Source organism: Pseudopodoces humilis, chromosome 23 (assembly GCF_049639895.1).
Source record: "Pseudopodoces humilis isolate 2021_Gansu_Grassland_sample_001 chromosome 23, ASM4963989v1, whole genome shotgun sequence".
NCBI lineage: Eukaryota > Metazoa > Chordata > Aves > Passeriformes > Paridae > Pseudopodoces > Pseudopodoces humilis.
In genome coordinates, this window is record NC_142222.1 from 4,757,559 (window position 1) to 4,771,443 (window position 13,885).

The 13,885-nt window shown below is 59.8% G+C and overlaps 1 protein-coding gene across 3 annotated transcripts in view; it reads left to right on the forward strand.

Annotated features, from left to right (window-relative positions):
• Positions 1-13,172, forward strand: part of SMG6 (SMG6 nonsense mediated mRNA decay factor) — a 107,538-nt gene extending 94,366 nt beyond the window's left edge. For all 3 annotated transcript variants that reach the window (XM_014254933.2, XM_014254935.2, XM_005525788.3), the window contains exons 16-19: positions 5,739-5,892; positions 9,081-9,292; positions 9,538-9,619; positions 11,136-13,172. In XM_014254933.2, coding sequence (XP_014110408.1) covers positions 5,739-5,892; positions 9,081-9,292; positions 9,538-9,619; positions 11,136-11,266 — 579 coding nt within the window. In that variant the 3' untranslated portion in view covers positions 11,267-13,172. The remainder of the gene's footprint in view (positions 1-5,738; positions 5,893-9,080; positions 9,293-9,537; positions 9,620-11,135) is intronic.
• Positions 13,173-13,885: the final 713 nt, after the last annotated feature.

Here is a 13,885-nt window from a genome sequence, read left to right on the forward strand (position 1 = left end):
TCTTTTTTTTTTTTTTTTTTTTTCCCCTTTTTTTGTTTTTTCATTTGAATTCGGAGCAATCCATATCAAGGCGAAGGCAGAAGTTTGTGTGCTGGCAGGGAGGGGCCGCTCCCACCAGCGAGTCCATTATTGTTGGCAGGTACCTGGGTCACGTTAATGTGAGGAGGAAGAAAGCAGCAAGGAAAGGAGTGAGAGATTGGAAAGATGGGCTGTAAATTAAAGCGGCCTGAAGCCTTCCAGCCTCCCATGGTTGTTAAGCGGGAGGTGTAAGTAAATTCCCCACTTCCCACTGCCTTGTACAGACACAGCAAACAGGAACTGCACATGTTCGGGGAGGGCAGCGCTCAGCAGATCCCGGCGAGCGGCGCAGCTGCAGCGGGGCCCCCCGGGACGGCCGCTGCCCATTCTGCGGGGAGAGTGGGGGCTGCTTGATGTTGTCAGGGGCTTTCTCCCCCCGGCCTGCTCCTCCCTTCCTCCCCGGCCGTGCTGGGGCCGATGCTCGAAGGCAGAGAGAGGTCAAAATGAGGGTGTGGGCAGCTTCAGGGGCTGCACAGCTGAGAGCTGAGGTGCACTTGGAGTCTGAAGGCGCGGGGTGGAGGAGAAGCCCTTGGGGCTTCAGTAAAGTCATCCAGGCCATAGCTGGCTGGGAATGGCCTGGAGCAGAACATATGCGCTTGCCCCAGTCCTCTCCTTGCCCGGGTACTGGCCATGCAGCTGGAGCAGCGGAGGAGCTCGAGTGGAAAATGAGGCCAGGTTGGAGCCAGCTCAGCATCCACCCCCTCTGCTTTCCCTCTTAACCTGTGATCCTTGACCTTTCTGCTCTTCCCAACAGATTTAGTGTTTCATGGGAGCTGGAGACCTTTTCCCTTCCTTGTTACAGCCTCTCATTCACTGCCCACCTAGGGAATGTCAGCTGCTCTCCAAGTCACCCTTTCATTTTTCTGGGGACAAGCCACAGCTCCTTGTGAGTCCAGCAGATGTGGCTCCCGTCTCAGCACACAGGACTCAGCCCCCCACAAGCAGTGGGGACTTGGGTGCAGGTGCTGTAGCTGCTTCCTGTGGAATCTGTGATGGTGTGTGCAGTCCCCCAGGGTGCTGGACAAAGCCTTCATCTCTTGGCTGTGTGGTTTCTTTCTGTGCCCAAGGAGAGCACAGTGTCACAGCCTCACCTGGGACGTGCAGAGTTGTACTTCTCATGGATAAAGTTGCTGCCTTCTCCCCTGCAGGTTTTCCTGCCTTTGCCCTGCTCCCCAGTCTCTGGCAGCCCAGCTGTGCTCCTGATTGACACCTTGAGGGGAATTTCAGCTTCACTGCTCTCCTTAGGTCCCTGTCCCTGTCCTGGCTGTGTGCAGGACTGTGGCTTGAGCTGCTGGGGAGGCACAGGTCCAGGCAGGATAAATGGTAAACAGGGTGGCCTTCAGCCAGCACCAGCTTTAGAGGGAACTCAGCTCCATTCCCCTACACAAGCACAGACCCCAAAAACCATTACTTTGAGAGGAAAGATAGCAAAGAGCAGGGTCAGGTCTCTTGTGTCCCTGGGCAGCTCTAGATGCAAAGCAGCTCCCTGGCTCCATTGCCAGCCTGCCACTTCCCTCACCACATTCCCACGCTGGGACAGAGCTGGTGACAGCTGGTGACAGCAGGGATGCATCAGGACGAGGTGGAAGACCAGGCATATCCCTGGGTGCTGCTCAGGTGTTCAGAGGGAGGAGAGGCCAGGCAGGCAGGTGGACAAGAAGAGGTGGCAGCTATCCTCAGACAGGACTTGTCCCCAACCCACAGCATGTCCTGCTGCTTGGCCAGCCCTTGGTCCATGCTGTTCAGCGTCCCCTGTCCTTTGTGCCGCCGCTGCGCGCTGGGAGCGGTCGAGTTTCCTGACCGGTTGAAAACATCCCACCTGAAACATAACAGGCTCTTCCTCTGGATGCTGCTATTGTTTTGCTCAGCATTACAGAAGCAGCTCAACCGGGGCGGCCAATTATGACATGTCTTCCCAAAATAGCCACTCTCCTGTCCCTTCTGAGCCCACGGAACGGCCGCCCCCTTAAGATGCAGCCGCTCCTTTGTGGCCGTAGCGTGAGTAAGTGGCTAAATTTAGCCGTGTCCCATTCACGCTCTCCCTCCCCGCAGGAACAATGCCGCGGGCGCACACGAGCAGCACCTGCCTGGGAGCGGGTCCTGCTGCCTGCGGAAGGCGCACACCCACCCACGGCGGCTCCGCCACGGCGGCGGCCCCGGTGTGCTACCAGCCACGGGGCACGTTTACTCCCGAGGAAGACGCTGGGGACGAACCTTGGGAGGAGGAAGCCCTGGAGCAGAGAGGCTTGGAGGAGGCATTGTTCTCGGCCCTGGAAAATCCGATCCCCGCGGAGCGCGTGGGGCTGGAAGGGGCAGCGGCGCCGGCTTTGGCCGCGGCTGGGGAGCGGGTGGTGGCAGGAGAGAGGTGGTGGCAGGATGGTGGTGGCCCTTCCGTCCTGGCTGAGCGGCGTGACCCCGTGTGACCTGTCGCTTTTCTCTTCGGCCTCTCGGCCGTCCCGGCATCACTGGCAGAGGAATTCTGGGGTCCGTATGCGGAGCTCCAGGGTCCGTGTGGAGCCTTCTCCTATTCTGTGCTAGTGGTGGAGACCCTCAGTTCGCTCCCCTGTCGCTCTGCACAAAGTCCTGGCTTTTGGGGGACCCGTCCCCTGCCCACGCTGGATGCCTTCACCCTGGCATTGACTTCCGGGGAATTCCCCAGGTGATCCCAGCTGATGGATGCGCTGGGAATTTGGGACTGCTGTGTGCAGGAGTGTCTGATCTCAGTGCTGCCACCAGCTGGGGCAGCCGGGGGAGCCACCTCCGGCTCCGGCCCAGCTCCTGGGAGCAGCGGGATGGGCAGGGGGCTGCGGGTGGGAGCAGCGCTGACACCGCAGCCTTGGGGGTGCAGGAGGCGAAGGGGTGGAGCTGGCAGCCCAGGAGAGGGCAAGGAGCCCCTGGTCTCAGAGTCCACTGCCACATCCAGCACTGTGGGGTCATCCTGCCACTGAGTTGAGCCAAACCGAGCCTATTTGTTTAACCCAAATTAAGCCAAAGCTAAAATCCTGCTGTCCCAAAACACTTGGGCCAGGGCGAGGCTTTACCTGTGCTCTTCTGTCCACCCTGCGCTCCCCAGGGTGGTTCCCAAAGCCCACCTCCCAGAAGTACACACCATCTCCCTGTCCTTGTTTTAGGGACTCTGGGGCACACTGGGACCAGCAGCTCACTTCTGGCAGCCCTAAAAGCACAGAAGCTGAGTCCCAAACATGGGCATCCCGATCCACACCCGCACGCTCCCCTTCCTCCCTGCGGGACCGTGCCCCAGGACCGCAGAAGGGTTAAGGCAGAACTGGCCTCCCCGGTTCTGCCGCACATGGGCTCCCTTTCATCTCTGGCGTGGGGCCAGCCAGCGTCCGCATGAATCACAGGCCACTCCTCTCTCCCCCAAACCCCTTGGCCGGAGGCTTCTGCAGCCTTTTACTCACACAAACAAAAATAAATCTCGCTGCCGGCCTCTGAACTCTGCAAAGGCGAGTTTCCCTCTGGCTCCCCGAGCGGCCCGGAGCTGTGCGCGGGGACTTGGCACGCTCCCCGCCGACCTCGCTCTTTCACTCCCGGCGCATCCTGTGTCCTTCTCTCACCGGGCGGCCCGGCGAGCGGAATGGGACGTGACGGCCGTCACAGGCGTTGCTGGCGGCTGCCAGGAACCGGCCGGGTACAGCCCCCGAGGGCCGCCGGGGCAAATGCCACACACGAGAGTGCTGCCCTCCCCACCGTCACCGCCCTGTCCCCGGCCGGAGGGGCAGGTGAGCGTCCTGCTGACACTCCTCAGGTCACCTGCACGGGCTGGGCTGAGTCACAGGCTCAGGAACCGTATTGGGGTGCAGGCGGGGGTCCCCTCCTGCCACCAGCTCTTGTTCACATAGGGCTGTTGCTGTTCGGTGGAGTCTGCGTGGTTTCACCCCCACTTCCTGTAACTTCAGGGCCATTGACCTCTTTGGCTGCCACACAAGGGACTTGCCACTCTCTGAGTCTCTGCATTGGTCGATGGGGCCCCTCTTCTATCTCCCCAAGGCAGGTGGAGCAGGGTCCTGTGCCTCCCAGGGACAAGCAGCTCCTACCACACCCCAAAACCCTGTGGAGATACCCCACCTGCTGTTCTGCTTGTGGTGAGGAGGCAGCAGCAGCTCCATGCTGGGGTTGGTTCCAGACTGTCCCTGACTCCTGTGCCACCAGTGAGTGCCAGGGCAGAGCAGAGGCAGGGATGGCATTTAGCATGTGGCTGGTACAGAGCTGCAGCCTGGGGACACTGGTGCATCCTCTGTGTGATGGGAAAGGCTTGTCCTCCCGCTGGCATGCAGCAGACAGGACCTGGCATGCTCCCTGCTCTGCCTTTCAACCCCTCAGGGTTTGTGGGAGCCACATCCCCAGGACCAGCATCGCCAGAAGGAGGGTGGGAGGCACGTGGTGAGGTTCTGGTTGCTGCCTTGCCTGGAGACACTTGTGGGAGGTGGCAGCATCAAGCCGCCTTGATTTAAAGCCAGATGACAACAGTTGGAAATGAATTAAAAACCACTTCTTTCTATGGCCACTGCTGGCCCATGCAGCTCGTTGTTCCAGGACGCCTCCGAGGGTTTGGCATGACTGAGGGAGGGTTGGGATCCTCACTGTGGGCAGGGGGAGCTCCCCATACCATGGGGCAGGACAGGGTTGGTGGTCACCACACATGCCCAGGGCACATCTGGTGGGTCTGAGCCCAGTCTCAGAAGGGTTTGCATGGTGGATGTGTTCCACAGCAGCTCTGCTGTGCTCCACGGGTGACCAGTTCCTATTAGAGGCAACAAACATCAGCGAGTCCAGGGAAGCTATTTTTAAGGAGAGGAAGCACTAGAATAGCATCCTGAGTTTTTTAAGCCTGTGGCTTACTAAGGAGCCCAAGTCCTTCGAGAGCCTCGAAAGTCATACGTGAGCTCTGGAGTCCCGTTTTAGCAACTGGAGTTGGCCAGAGCTCCAGGTGCAACCCAGAGGGCAGCCAGCGAGCCCCAGCAGACCCTCCCCCTGTGAGTGTGAGCACCTCTGGTCTCTGTGGGTGTGAAGGGCTCGACCAAGGACAGTACTGTGAGTTTTCAGGGCTGGAACCCACCTGGTTTCCCAGCTGGATGGAGTCGGAAAAGGCAATGCATATGCAGGAGGTGGTAGGACAGTGAAGGAGATATTCAGCCAAGGATCCCTGCCCCACAGACCTCTGGCTGCCTGCTTGGGGTCCCTGTGTTAGGAGGCTGTTGGCAGGACTTAGGCATCCCAAACTGGTTTGTTTTGTCTGTTGTCACCTTGACCTGTTTCCATGTGAAGCCCCAGAGCCCCTGTCCTTGCTCCCCCTTGGCACCGGTGCAGATGATCTTGGCAACTGCCAGTACCAAAAATAAGGCAATTCCCAAAATACCTCATTTTTCAAGGCTGGTCCCATTTCTCCCAAAGCCTGGACAGGGCTGTTTTTCCAGGAGAATGTTTTCTTGGAGGCTTTTGCCATCCTGCTCACATGCGTACGGTGGGCCTGCAAGAGCTGATGTTTGGGGTGTGCAGGTGGGATGGATGCAGCCTCCTCCTAGTCCCCTTCACATGGATCTGTACGTGCCAGCCAGGCTTATCTTCAGCTCTCAGGGTCCATGGATTGTAGGACTGACATCCTCCTTACTCACCATGTGTCTTTCCTTCTCCTGTAGGCCGTGCTGAAAGACCAGAGCCAAATGAGGCAGATGGAGCTGGAGATCAGACCTGTCTTTCTGGTCCCGGACACCAATGGTTTCATCGATCACCTGGGCAGTTTGGTCACGCTGCTGGACTGCAGGAAGTTCATCCTGGTGGTGCCCCTCATCGGTGAGTAGGGCCAGTGCTGTGCTGGGGGCTTTCCCTCTCCCCTGGTGTGGTCTGTCCCTCCAGTCTGGCTGCCTCTCTCTGTGCCCCACATGCCCGCAGTGCCTGTGTGGTCTGGAGCTGGTCAGCTCGTGCCGTGGGACGAGACTTCATCCTGCCCTGTCTCATCCCAGTCGTTGTTGGCATTCCTTCAGCCCCTGTCACCCTGCTCCCTCCCTGCCAGCCTTCTGCCCGCAGCACTCAGCAAACTTCTCCCGGTGCATTTGGGGGTGCCAGGGGCTGGGAGAATGAAGATGGGTGTTAAATGGGATTTGGAGGGAATTTCAAAGGGAGCAAGGAGGAGGAATTGTTAAACAATCAGAGCAGATAGCTTATCCCAGCTGAGCTGGGGCTTAGGCAGGCTGAGCAAATGGCCGGCCTGTGTCCCAGTGTCTCAGAGCTGCTCAAGCCCAGCCCTTCTTTTTATCCTTATAAAGCTTGCAGTAAAACAGCAAGCTGGTTCCCGTTATTGGTAAACACTCACCCTGGCAGATAACGGCTGTGCTGCTGGGTGGTCTCCCAGGGTGGCGGCAGCATTTGGTTCCATGCCTTTGCTCTGATTGTTTGATCACGCTCCGGGCTGGAGGTGCTGTTCCTCCGGCCAGTGGCACTCTGGCGCCTGGCACGTCCCAGTGCCAGCCTGGCACTCACAGGGTCCCCGAGGACAGCAGGAGAGTGTGGGGCAGGAGCGGGGCTGAGCACTGCAGAGCCCACATCCCATCCACAGCTGCAGGAGGCCGGGGACCAGCTGGGTCCGGTGGGTATCTCCAGTGGCCAGGAAGTGAGGTGGCACAGGTGCACCCTTTGCGGGGGAGAGGGGGGCAGGTGCTGCCCTCTGAGCCATTGTGGGGGTTCCTTCTCAACTCCTGGTGTCCAGTAGACAGCTCTGCCTGTCCCAGAGCCAGCATCCAGCTGCTGCCCATCCCCAGGTCAGGAGGGATTCCTCGGGCTGGGGGTGGCACCCCTGGGTGGGGAGAGCAGGGCTGGATGCCCGCCCAGCTCAGCACAGGAGTTGTTCCAAGTTGCTCTATGGCTTGGCACTGCAGAAGCCAAGGGAAGGCAGTCAGCAGCACCAGCAGAGCCTGGGAAGCCCTGGGGGCTGTGAGGCATGTTAACACCTGGGAGAGCTGGGACCTGCCCTGGAGCCATGGCTTTTTGTCCTGGTGCACTCCGGTGGTTGCTGGGAGGTTTCTCCATTAAACCCCAGCCAGGAGCAGCAGGAGAGATGAAAACTGTGGTCCTCTCCCTGTCCAAGATGCAGCTGCCTTCAACCTGCAAAAGGAGCCTGGCCTCCCCTGCCACAGGCACTTTCAGTGCCCTCCTGTCCTGCTGCCTTGTCATACAGGGACAGAGTAACTCATCTCCCACTGCTGCCACAAGCCTCCCAGAAGCACCCCAAAGCCAGCAACTCCCTGTCCATGCACGGGTTGGTCACATTCCCCCGTCCCCCAGGACAGCCATCAGTGTGGGCAGGAGGAAGCCATCCCTTGGGCCTGTGGCTGCTGGGAACAGAGGCCTTGGTGCCATGTCCCATGGGCAGACTGGAGAGAGGCACAGTGCCCTTCCCCCGGCACCGCTCCCCTGCTCTTCCCGGGGATGCAGCAAGGGGTTAAGCACTTGGCTTCTCGTTGGGTTTGTTTCTCTTGCTCTTTAACCTGCTCCGTGCTCCTTGAGCCTGACCCCGCCATGGAGAAGCCAGGCCTGGTGCAGAAGCACAAACAAGCCTCCCCTTTGAAGCCTGTTTAGCTTGGAAGCAGGAAGGCGGATTTCGGGAGGGAATACCAGCTTTTCCTGTTTGATGTTCCGTTCTTGCACGGCTCCCCCCACCCCGGGCCCAGCCATGCATTGTGTGGAAATGGCAGCATCAGGTCGGTAGCAAGAAGAGTCTCCAGGCAGGGGAGAGCAAAGCAGCTCCACACAGATTTAATTGGAATACCCAGACAGTGAGTGCCAGTCTCACCATGGAACAGAGCGATCACGCAGGCTCCCCGGGCAGTGATTCACAGCACTGGGGAGAGGCCTCAGACCCCGAGCTCTCTCCCCGAACCCCCCAAGGAATGCATAGTTCCCACTTGAACTCAGGACTTGGCTCCAAGCTCGGAAACAATCTTCAGAAATGAAGCCATGGCTCAAACACACACACACACACACACAGAGAGCGCGCGGAGGCTCCCTCGCGCACACGTGCACACCAGCTCCGTGCACACGCAGCCCCGTGCACCAGCACGGCCAGGGGACACTTGTTTGCACATCTGGAGCCACATTTGTGTGCCCAGCCCTGGTGCCAGCTGTGAGGCCGGGCATACAAGGGTGTGTCCAGATGTGCTCACGAGCCTCATTTCTCGCGCACACAGAGCAGCTCTTCCAGCAGCCCCGGCACCCAAGGGCCGGTCCCTCCTGGAGCTCTGGGGTCCCTTGGGCTCATCAGGCTGGAGCAGCTGGAATTCCCAACCACTTGGCAGCAGTACAAGAGGTTCCAGTCAAGGTGAACAGGCTGGGAATCCACCTGGATTCCGAGCTCATCTCGAGGCAGGACAGATGCGCAAAGCCAGATGGCTGAGGTGTTGAAAGGAGCGTGTTCCTTGCCAGGAGCACGGGGTGGTGGCTTCAAGTGGGAAAACAGGCCTGGGATTTGTGTGGGAAATAGTGCCAGGGTGGGAACTGCCTGCTTCCTGTTCCCATGTGCAGGCCTGCAGTCAGACAGTGCAGAGCCAGGCAGTGCCACACGGGCAGGAGGCACAGTGCCACCGGCCATCGCTGTGCTCGGAGATAGAGGAGCAGGATGCAGGAGTTCAGGGTCTCCTGACACCCCCGGGCACGGACATGACACAGGAGTGTGGGGTGGGAGGCACAGCGATGCTCCCCAGTGTTTGGCAGGGCAGAACCGGTTGCCCCCACCAGTTCATTGTGGGGGTGAGGTGCCTGCGCTCTCGGGGCTGAGCCAGGTGACCCACGGAGGTGGAAGGCAGCAAAGCTTTTCCAGACCCACAGCCAAGTCCAGGAGCACAGGGACACTGCAGCAGCTGAACCCAGATTTCCTGAGCCAGCTCCCAGTGCCCCGGCCCTGAGGCCTTGGCAACTTGCGTGCTCCAGCAGCAGGTCACGGGAGCACCTTGTCCCATAGTAACTGTACCTCCTCTTCCTGTTTGAAGTGATAAACGAGCTGGATGGCCTGGCCAAGGGCCCAGAGATGGAGCACCGGGCTGCAGGCTATGCCCGCCAAGTGCAGGAGAGAGCCAGGAAGTCCATCGAGTTCCTGGAGGAGAGATTTGAGAGCCGGGACAACTGTTTGAGGGCTCTGACCAGCCGAGGCAACGAGCTGGAGTCCATCTCCTTCCGCAGTGAAGACACCACTGGCCAGCAGGTAAGGGGCATCCTGGGCTCTTTGCCACCACCTCCTCGGGGAAAACCAGGGACCCTGAGCTCTGGGCAGGGGTTGGCTCTGTGCCCCCACTTTGCAGGTGGCTGAGTAGGCCCTCATGTCTCAGCTTGGGGCAGCCCTGCTCTTGCTGAGCTCTGTTGGGGTGTCTCGAGGCTGTGCCGCAGCCAGGGTCGGGGGTGAGTGTAAAGTTTTCCCTGCCAGGGGTAACCTTGCCCTTTCTTTTCCAGGGAAACAATGATGACCTGATTCTGTCCTGCTGCCTCCACTATTGTAATGACAAGGCCAAGGATTTCATGCCCTCCAACAAAGGTGGGACATCCTCACATCCTCTTTGTCCCTTCTCTCTCGTATTCCAAGGTCTCCTCCCATTTCTCTTTCATGGCCCTTGGATCTGTTCCCTCCTGCATTTTCCCTCTTTCAACACCAAGGTGCCACCTCCTGCGTCCGGTCAGCCCCACGCTGGGGCCCTCCCACCTCATTGCCAAATGTCACCTCATGGCACCTTGAGGATGCCCCAGCCTGTGACAAACCCACCATAAACATCCACAGAGCCATTTTTGTGGTGACAGAGGGCCAGAAAATGCCTCCTCCCCATGACCCCTGATGCCTTCTGTCCAGGATTCTTTTTCCCCTGGATTCCTGGTTGGCATCAGCCATGTGTGCTGGGACCAGACAGCCTCCAGGCCGTTGCCAGGGCGGCAGGGATGGGAATCGCATCAGCAGCTGCCCAAGAAATCAACCCGCATTTGTCAGCACGAATTCTTAGCAGCTTAACTTGTCAGATTCACAGAGAAACCGTCACCAAATGTTTATGTGCAAATGATGCTGAATTTTGAAATCATGTGGATTATGGGGAATGGGGCCTGACAAGCTGACAGCCTCTGGTTTGTAACAAGGAGGCGCGTCACCGGCTCGGGGCAGAGGATGTTTATTGTTACACATTTCTTAAAGTGTCCGCGCAAAACCTCCCGGTCCCTCTTGAGGCAGCTCTCAGTCCCTGGCCTGCCTTCCCACTGAGCCCCTAATTCCCTTCCTTCCAGCACAGGGTGCTCACCCTCCATCCCCAGCCCCGACACCGTGACCATAGCCCGCGTTCCTGGCCACCCTCCCCTTCCCCTCGTCCTGCTGCTCCCTGCGCAGCCAATCTGGGCCCATGTTGGGCTCCCATAAACTCTGTTTTTTCCATTCCCGTCCTGGCTCGGAGGCACTGTGTTTCCTGTGCTCATAGGAACAGTACTCTGGTCACAGGACCCAGCTGCTTACACATACCCCATATGCTTCCCCTGCCTCGCACACACGTAAGCGTGGCTCCCACATCCCAGCCCGGCGCGTTGCGTGCGGGGCAGCTCATCCATCTGGGGGCAAGATCCCTTCGCTTGTTTCTCAGGCATCAACTCTCAGTGTCTGTCTGAGCCCCAGCCAGAAATGCTTCGGTGTCAATGGCGACTCCAAAAAAGCTCCGCAAAAAATAAGGGGTGGCTTTAGATCTTATAATGAGATCAACAGAATAATAGCACCAGCTTCCTGCTGGAGCCAGGGTCGCAGGCCGTCTTCCTGGCCTGAGTCAGGCAGGGACCTCCTCTTCCCAGCCTCTGGCCAGTCCACCACCCCCGTGGGCAGTGGGCAGCGATGACAAATCATCCGTGGGCAGCACAGAGAGGGGAGCAGATGGACTTTGGGGTCGAGGCCCACCAGGAAGCTTGGCAAGGAGCAGGAAGCTGGGAGCTGGGAGCTGAGGGAGGGTAGGGGAACACACCATGGGATGTGTGGAAGGCCTGGGGCAGGTCTGAGCTTCACTGTGCTCTGTGTGTGTGTCTCGTTGCAGACGATCCCATCCGTTTGCTCAGGGAAGTGGTTTTGCTGACGGACGACCGGAACCTGCGAGTCAAAGCGCTGACCCGCAACGTGCCGGTGCGGGACATCCCCACCTTCCTCAAGTGGGCTCAGGAGGGCTGAGGGGACCAAGCGGGGCCCAGGGCCCCTGAGCGAGTCACGCAGCCCCTGACGGTGGGAGCCCGGCTCCAGCGGCAGCCTCGCCGCGCCGCCGCCAGCCCACCACGAACAATAAACGCCGCGTCTTCAACCCACCCCAGCATGGCCGTGCTGCGAAGGGCCCCCCGAGGGCAGACCAGCCGGGAAGGTCATTGCTGTGGATGGTTCACGTGGAGGCTGGGCCGTTGAGGGTCCCGCCAGCCTTTGGGCAGTGCCAGCACAGAGCTGGAGAGCCCCGCTGGCGAGGGAAGCTTTGGGTGAGCCCTGTGCTGGATCACCACCAGCCTTTTGCTTGGTTTGCTTGGGTGCAGAGAGCTCGAGTCACGCCTTGGTGGCTCCTTGGGTTTGTAGGCTGCGTAGGGCGGAGATCGGGGACACGCCAGCACAGACTTTGGGATTGCTTAGTCCAGCCTGTGCCCCTTGGAGAGACCGTGGACTTTAAGGGCAGGTTTCCCTCTGCCCCAGCCTGTTTGTCCTGCATGGCCAGACAGCCCCAGGTCCCCATGCCCTTCCCCACCGTGTGCTGCCCCATGCAGGAGTGCTGCTTGCAGAGGGGTTTCTTCTCTCCATGGTGCAGGGTTTGCTTGTTGAGTTTCATTTTTTCAGTGTAGGTTAGTTTTCAGGTGTGTGCCCTTGCCTGCTTTGCTGGGGGAAGCTTTGAACAACCCCACAGCTGCTTTGTCCTGATCCTCTGCCCACCCCAGCCATTACTTGCCCCTTCCCTTCTCCCCCAAACCCCTTAGTCCTACCCTGCTACCTTTAGGCATGCTTTTGACCTAAGTGTGAGGCTAACAAAATTCTCCAAGGACCCCAGGACCAGCTGTCCCACGGGCACTGTGTGTCCTCACATTGCCACAGGCCCCTCTTCCATGTGGGATCTAGCTTCTGCCTATGGCTGCAGTCAGAGAGAACCACAGAAACGCTCAGCCCCAGTGTTTGCCTAGCTGAGAGGGTCCATGGGTGGAGCCATTGCCTCCTCCCTGGGTCATTTTGCACTTGGATTTGGGGTTGGGGTGCTGCTAAGCCTTCCACACCCCACGTTGTCCCATCACCAAGTGTCCCATCCCCAGTGACACACCAGACACAGAAGCTAAGAGGGAGCGTTAACCCCTGAACCAGAGCCCCTGGAGCTCTGTCAAGTCCCGGTCCCATGAGCTGAGGGTGGGAGCAACCACCCAAGGCCACCCCTGGTCCCCGCTGGGGCCGTGGGAGGGAAGTGTCAGAGGTGGCAGAGGAAGCAGCAGGACAGATCCCAGCGTTTTCCTTTCCTGTGTGGGTGGCTCGGAGCCGGTGTCTGCATCAGGAAGCGCAGTTACCCCCGTGCCAGCTGCCCAGCCCCACGGCCAGGGCCAGCAGCAGGGTCAGAGCCTCGGCAGCACGATGGACACGGGGTTGTGCTGGATAACCCGTGCCAGGGCGGTGCCCAGCCTGCAGCACCGGGCACAGGGGCTGTGCTGCAGGGCCCACAGAGACTTTGGGGTGCCCACGGCTGCTGTGGGGCACACGGAGCCATCGGCACAGCACCCACGCCCCGGTTCCTTGGCCACAGCCGTGCTGGCCGCCAGCTTTGCAGAGACTTCGCCTTCTCCTCCGTGCCGGGTGTGTTTCAGTGTTTGTTTTCTTACGGTGCTGCCCCAGCGCTGCTTTCCGAGGCCCTTCCCGAGGTACCAGAGGGGCCTGCAGCTCTGCCAGGCGTGTCACGGGCTCAGCCATGGGACAGTTTTGGTGCCACCAGACCAGCTGGCACAACGGCGAGCAGAGCTTGAGCGCCTGGGGCCATCCCTGCCAGGCTGCTGGGAGCCCTTGTCTTGGGGCAGCGCCCACCTTCGGGTTGTTCATTTGGTTTTAATAATTTTTAGTATTAAACATGTGTCAGTGCAGCATGGTGTGTCATTTACTGTCAGTGCATGAGTTGCTGCTGAGGTTGGGGTGGGGGACACCAGGGGGGGACAGCAGTGGGACATGTAAGGATGACGGCAGCTCTGTCCCACCTGCATCTGCTGCTGCCCCCCAGCTGAAGGGGTCTGGGCAAACCAGGTGCACAACAAAACCCTTTGGGTCCCCTCCCTGCAGCTCTGCACCCACAGATGCCCCCCCGGGGGCTCAGCATCAGCCCTACACCAGCCAGGCCCTTCCCCAGAGAAGAACGCGAAGCCAGGAGTGTTAATGTCACTTTATTGCTCATTCCGTTTCGACTATAGAAAAAAAAAGGGCGAGAAGCCCGTGTACAAATTGGACGTGATACAGGGGGGGCCGGGGCCCCGCTGGGCGCTGCCAGCTGTGCTTCGGGTGCTGCCACCGCCGCCAGTCACCCCACGGCAGCTCCGGGGGACACCGCCGGCCCTGGGGGACCGGGACAGCCCCGGGATGCTCGGGGGGCAGCTGGGCAGGAGCGGCCAGCTCAGGCTAAGGCACAGTGGCTGCGAGGCCGGGGGCTGTCGCTGCTGGCGGCCGCCCGGAGCCTCGTGTGCAAAGGAGAGGAGGGGGCTCAGGATGGGGAGAAGCTTCACATTAGCCCCAACGGAGGGGTCAGGGCACGGGCCGGGGGGGTCCAGGCTGGGGGGACTTCGCCCACACCGAGCA